Here is a 7,203-nt window from a genome sequence, read left to right on the forward strand (position 1 = left end):
CATTCTCTGTGGGTCTGGAACTCTTGATGCTGCCAGAAATGCATCACCATTCACACATCACCCCTATAGCTTGGCATCCTCACTCCATCCCTCTCCTCATACGGCTCTGATCTGGCTTTGCAAATTGACCTGCCATTCTTCAACCTACGTCAACAATTGAAGTATCTATGTCAATCCCATTCACCACACCCGCGCACAACACACACACACGCACGCACGCACACATCCAAATCATTGCTCAATTGGGAATACAAAACATCAGTTTCCAACACTGCTTTACTAACTTATAGTCCAGATTGAGAGGTTTAAAGTTTCAAACAATTCAACTAGAGTGAAAATCTGAACAACCCCAGAATGGCTCACTAATCCACTTACACTAACAACAATATCAAGTTTCAATAATCCACTGGGAGAAATTTCCAATTCCAGCATTCTTGGAATTGCTCCAAATGAATATAAGAGAGAGGGAGAGAGAGAAGTTAAGAGACTTTATTATAGGCATTTGGCACCGAAACAGTAAAACGACACTCATTTGAATCATAACACGAAAGGTATCACGAATGTAGTTAGCATTGAACTCCTTGAAGCTCTCGGCGCAATCCCCACCCTGAAGGAGAAAAGCGTTTCCCATGGCGGCCTGGGCGAGTTATCCTCGAGGCTCCTCACCTCTCCGGCGAACACAATGGGAGGGTAAGAGTCAAGGGGTTTGAGGACTTGATCGAGTTCATTGTGATCCGGGTATTCCGGAAGCTGAAGAGCCTCTTGGTCTTCCAACTATCAAGAGTCCATTGGGTGTGAATTGAGGCGGTCGACGCGATGGAAGGGACGGTTGATTTCGACGCCTCAGTAGAATTCGCGACTATACTGAACCTACCGCCGGCCGCCGGCGGGAGGAGGGAGGCGGAATGTCGGGGAAGGAGATGAAGGAAAGGAGTGGCGAGCAGGATTACAGGTTATGAGAGACGAAGAAGAAGCGAGAGCCATGTCAAAACACAGCTATGGCGAACAGAAGGATGTCGACGTGAAAGGTAGAAACTTGTATTTGAGAATTTGTTTATTGTGATTTATTTGAAGAAATCAAAACCCAAAAGTGCATGAAAGCACACAAAATGCCAAAAATGGTATGAGAAATCTATATATACAGTATACACAATCTCCTGCTGAATCAGATCTTTGCCATTTCGACAGATGCTAATTTTTGTGTAGCATATTAAATATTGTGGAGAGCTCGTGAACAAAAAAAAGTTATATGTATAATAATTTTTTTAAAACCTCACCCACGAACAAATTTTAAAAGTTTGTTGTATAATAGAATATTTTTCTCATCACTGAGAATTTCAACGCCTACATCTACACAAATGGCATAATTAACTTCAGAAGTGGCAAGAAATTAAATCGGTCAAAGATAAAATTGCAAGAAAAAGAAAAAAATAATAAATATAATAACTGGTTCGTATATTTTATTTAAAAATTATAAACTCGCCTATAATTTTACTTGATACATAATTAAGCACATTTGAAAGTCCTATTGAAGATACACTTGTTATAAGCGGAGTCTACAATGATATGTTTATAAATACACATACATACATACATACATACATATTAACTCGTATATTCTAATTACTTATTGGATTTCATTTAATTCATGCAATCCCTTGATGTAAAGGAGTAGCATTTGGATTTGCCATGATCTGAATGCTTGTCTTAGGAGGCCCAGAAAGCAAAGAAGCAAGAGCAGGCTTCATCTTCTCCTTCCCTTTGATGATCGCCAAAAACACAACTCTGTACAAAACAATCATGCCCAAAAGAATCCAAAGATCAACCCACTTTGAATAGGTCATGTCTACTTCCCATTTGCTTCTTAGGATCTCTTCCCCACTTACACTCCCAAACCTAAGTCCCTGAAACTCATTCTTGAACATGCCTTGGAAGGCATATCTATGGAAGGCGACGTAAGAAAGAGGGTACTTCCAGAAGATTCTAGGGAGGTCATTGGGGAGTCTAAAGAAGCCTCCTGCAAGCATCATGATGCCTTGAATACCAGCACCAGTTATGATTCCCATGAGGAAGTTAGGAACGACGCTAGCCACTATCATCATGAGGCTCTCAACCAGCATGAGACACGCAAAAAGGATGCAACAGAAGCAGACGAAGTGTTCAGCGGATTTCTGAAGGCCAGGAAGGTAGTAGGCTATGGCTCCAGGAATGAGAGTAACGAGTAACAAGCAAGGGATTGAAGATAATGTGTTTCCTATCACATAGGTTGTCACTCCGTAGTGTCCATTTAACCTTTCTCTCTGAAATACCTATATATATATATATATCAGTAGAAATGGACAATTATTACAGTGACTATACATTCATATCTTGTTAAATGATAAAGATGAGAACATATACAAACCTTCATGTCCTCCACAAAAGAAGGGAATCCACCAATGGTCATGAAAGTTAAGAATGAAGACACAAACATGAGAAGGGCACCTCTATCCTGAAATAAGCATAGATTATATATATGTATAGATATAATCATGGACATGCGTATCTTTAAGTCTCATTTTGTCCTGATATTTTTTCTCACCTGAATGGATCCTATGCTCATGCCCAAGTCATAGAACACAGTGGACAAACCTAGAGCAACGCCCATGTATATGACAAGGCGTAACCAGTAATAGCCTACATCGCGACGCATGTTCACAAGTGATCTCTTCGTAAGAACAACACACTGAGTATGGAAGCTTGCATGCCCTCTCTTCCTCTTCTTCATCTTCTCCGCCATTCCACTTTCCTGTAAACCACACCTCCGTATTATATATAAATTACTCATTCACTTTCTTTATTGTGAAGGGAGCCAACTGGTTATGTAGTTCTGTAATCATTGGTTATATATAGTCATCTTCATGTGATAGATATCTGTGCACGCACCTATGTGGATCCAACAAATATATACCTGTGTAGTCAGTGCTGCTACTTCTGCTTGAACTTGTTTGTTCAAATCAGAAGACTTGTATGACTTCACAAGAATTTCAATTGCCTCTTCTGTAGGCTTCCTTTGAGTTCCACTTAAACCGAGTTCAATGTCCTGATAAACCAATAAGAATCTCAATTAATCAAAATTGGAGTTCAACTGCATGATTAGTACTGTGTATGTATGGTGTTTGAGTGTAGTGCATAAAGCATACCTGATAATCAAAATCCTTGTTTATAGTTTTCAGGAAATGATCAGATGGATTTTGGAGAGCTGGACAAGGAAAGCCATTTGAAGTAAAGAACTGCAAATCAAGGGGACGTTATATACGTACATACATACATACATGATAGTCACGCGCACACATGATATTTAGGCATGAGTATGCTTACCAACAGACATAGATCCAAACCCTTGTATCAGTACAGAACAATCACACAAGACTTGAACATAAAGTAGACTGAACAATTGAACATATGATGATATATCTACACACACACACACACACACACAGATCAAAACAGTAACCTCAGTTGCAGCAGAAGCAGGACCAAAGAACAAAGTTTTTCCTGAAGAAAGAAGACAAAGATTATCAAAGAGTTGAAACACTTCAGTACTAGGCTGATGAATGGAAGCAATAATGGTTCTTTGAATCCCATCCTTTCGATCAAGGCTTGCGATTCTGCTCATAACATAGTACGAGGCTGCACTGTCAAGTCCACTGGTTGGTTCATCGAGGAAGAGAAGTCTCGGACGTGTGAGGATCTCAATGCAGATACTGACTCTTCTCTTCTGGCCTCCACTGATTCCCTTGCAACCCCAACCACCAATTCTGGTGTTAATGGCGTCTTGCAGACCCATTTCTCTTATAGTGAACTCTGCTCTCTCCTTTTTCTCTTCCTTTGACATTGTGTCTGGTAGTTGAAGCTGAGCTGAGTAGTACACTGCTTCTCCCACAGTTAGGGTTGTGAGTAAAGTGTCATCTTGTGTCACATATGCCTGAAATCAAAGGTGGTAATAATAAATCATTTCTTAAAGTTTAAACTAAGTAATTATAGTAATATTATCCTTAAGTCTGGAGGCATGTGCTAATTCTAGTTAATTCTTAGATCTAACTCATTTAATTTTTTTTTTGGCTGTAATAAAAAGATATAGTAACACTTTAAAACAAGAGAAATTGAATTACTAACAAATCATATATGCTTAATTAATGAATGAAAAATTAAAGGTCTACACATATAGGTACCGCGGTCCCATAAGCCAGTGCTTGTTTGTGGCCATTAATAAGAATCTCTCCTGTTTGCTTTGTGTTTGAACCTAACCTCCCTGCAAAATGTAATTCATGTCATAATTTCCTTCAGTTGAATTAGTTATAGAAGGAACTAAATTTAAAAAAAAAAAACTCATGGAGACCAATGAAATATGGGATAATGATGGATAAATCCTTTTGAAATAGGCAAATAACAATTTGGTGTGATAATGACAGTAAGGTTACAAGGAACTTTTTTGAGATTAAATTTTCACGTGAAATTACTGCAGTATTCCTCTATAATTAATTTTATATAGTTTACAAATTTAATTCTACTAATAATTAAAACAATTTAGGAAATCACAATTTTATATCAGTAATGTTTTTAGTAAGCAAAGTCCAATTAATTTTATATTATTCATAAGTTTGATATAAGTATTTGTAAGTTTGATTTTACTAATAACTAAAATGATTTAGAAAATCACAATTTTCTAACAACAAAATTGAACTAATTTTATATGGTTTACAAGTTTGGTATAAATATTTACAAGTTTGATTCTACTAATAACTAAAATGATTTAACAAATCACAACTTTTTAAATTGTATAGGGGTAATAAAGTAATTTTACATATAAATTTATTAGACCAAATTGTCACTTTTTCGATTTTAGAGGAATTTATCTATCTTTCTTCCATAAAATATCTCATGTTTTAAATATAGTACATTTCATAATAAAATCATATTAGCATATGAAGTGTTGGGAGTATTGTTATATGGGTTCACTTTTAGTGATTGGATTGTGGTTGAATTGATCATAATTAAACTAATCTATATATTTTAAATTAAGAATATATTAACTATTTTGAATAAATATTTTATAATTTAAAAAATAATATAATTATGATATGTTAGATATTTATAACGTATATAATTATTTTCTAACTTTTTTTATTTTTCAAGATCATTAATCTATTATTCTTCATTCCCCAGTACGTCTACTTATGTACAGATACAGAGAGTTATTAGTCATAACTTAAAAACATGTTTTAAATTTAAAAGCACAATATTCTGGCAAAAAAAAAAATTTAAAGCGCAATAAAGAATGGGATGAATTGATTAACGGCCTGTTTCGTTTCTGTTATCATTTTTTATTTTTAAAAAATATTTTATAATATAGTTTTTAAAATTATTTTTAAAACAAAATAAAATGAAAATAGTTTTGGAATTAAAAATAGACTAGTAGTGATGGTTATAAGTATTTAATAATAGTGACTAATAATAAAAATTGGTTAAGATAACTATAATTTTTAATAATTAAATATAGTGCATTTTAAAAATAAGAAAAGCAAAATGAAAACAACTTAAGTGCCTGTTTGTTTTTATTCTTTAAAAGCTATTTTTTGTTTTTAAAAATAAAAAATAAAAAATTTTATTTAGATAGGTGTTTTTCATTTAGTTGTTTTTAAAAATATTTTCATTTTTTTAAAAATAGAAACAGCTTTAAGTTGTTTTTGTTTTATTTTTCTTGTTTTTAAAATACACTATATTTGATTATTAAAAATTATAATTATCTTGACCGATTTCTATTATTAATTATCACCATTAACTGGTTATAATCATCACTAGTAGTCTTTTTTTTTTTTAAGTTTTAGAACTGTTTTTAAATTAACATAGCCAAACAATTTTTATTTTATTTTATTTTAAAAATAATTTTCAAAACTATATTACAAAATATTTTTAAAAAAACCAAAAACGAGAACAGAAAGCAAATAGACTTTTAAAGCTGTTTCTAATTTTTATTAAAAATAAAAATGAAAAGCGTTTTGAAAATAACTAAATAAAAAATACTTATCCAAACAAATTTTTTTATTTTTTACTTTAAAAAAACAAAATGCAGTTTTTAAAAACAGAATACAAACAAGCCCTAAACCATCTATTTCTAAATTTTGAATTTTTTTTATAGCATTTCACTGACCCACAATTTTTTTTAAGATCAATTGGTTACTTGATTTGGTCTAGCAATCATTTAACATATGCTTTCTCTCCAAGAATTTGGAGTTCAAGTGACATCTAATCCCATAAGACAGCAAGAGCGCCTCTATGTGAGAAAGGGTTAGATATGATAGAAAAAAAATATAACGTTTTCTCAGCTGCAATTTATAATATGTTTTTTGTTTTGGTAAAATTGTGAATAAATAAAGTCAATTAAATAGAGTTTGGAATCTCAATTTTTCCCAAAAAAAATTTCCCAAAAAAAAAATTTCAAAAATGAGCATTTAATTTTATAATAAAAAATATTAAAAGTGACATTTTACACCAAAACTATGATAATTTTGTAAGGAAGAATGACAAAGAGGTCCCAAAAAGATTAATTAATTTAATTTAAGTCACAAGTGTCAAACTTTAAAAATTTGCAACTCAATATCTTAATTCTACAACTGTGTTATGATGAATTTATAACTTATTTTTTAAATTTTAACATGTTTGAAAAATAAAAAAATTTATTTTTTTAATAAAATTTAAAATATAAGTTATAAATTTATCACAACGAAGTTATAAAATTACGAAATTAAGTTAAAAATTTTTAAAATTTGATATTTAAAATTTAACTTGAATTAATTGATTTTGTTGAACCTCTCTGTTATGCTCTCAATTTTGTAATGAAAATAAAATAAAATAATTTTGTTATAAAAAAAAGAAAAAAAAACTCTGATCTTTTTACTCTGGAAAAGATAATATGATAATGAATGAAAAATTACATTTACCTGCTAAAGCATCAAGAAGAGTGGACTTGCCACAACCAGAAGGACCCATGATGGCCAAGAGCTGACCAGGCTTTGCATAACCACTGAGACCTTCAAGTATTGTTCTGCTTCCATCCATCCCTTTCTTCTTCTTCTTCTTCCCACTTGGAGAAGAAGAAGAAGCTGACGTCACCCACACATCCTTCCACGTCAGCCACATCCCCATCTCGTTATCATCCAT

At 32.6% G+C, this 7,203-nt stretch overlaps 1 protein-coding gene across 1 annotated transcript; it reads right to left on the bottom strand.

Annotated features, from left to right (window-relative positions):
- Positions 1–1,599: 1,599 nt before the first annotated feature.
- On the bottom strand, positions 1,600–7,203 carry LOC129284756 (ABC transporter G family member 1-like). Its single transcript, XM_054920218.1, has 8 exons — positions 6,984–7,203; positions 4,215–4,294; positions 3,497–3,967; positions 3,183–3,272; positions 2,951–3,082; positions 2,582–2,788; positions 2,405–2,491; positions 1,600–2,309 (listed from the first exon to the last, which is right to left on the bottom strand). The coding sequence occupies exons 1-8, from the start codon at positions 7,201–7,203 to the stop codon at positions 1,647–1,649; spliced, it is 1,950 nt and encodes a 649-aa protein (XP_054776193.1). The 3' UTR covers positions 1,600–1,646.

The sequence above is a fragment of the Prosopis cineraria genome, unplaced genomic scaffold, assembly GCF_029017545.1.
Source record: "Prosopis cineraria cultivar Desert tree isolate PC_DT_omini unplaced genomic scaffold, ASM2901754v1 PC11, whole genome shotgun sequence".
Classification (NCBI taxonomy): domain Eukaryota; kingdom Viridiplantae; phylum Streptophyta; class Magnoliopsida; order Fabales; family Fabaceae; genus Prosopis; species Prosopis cineraria.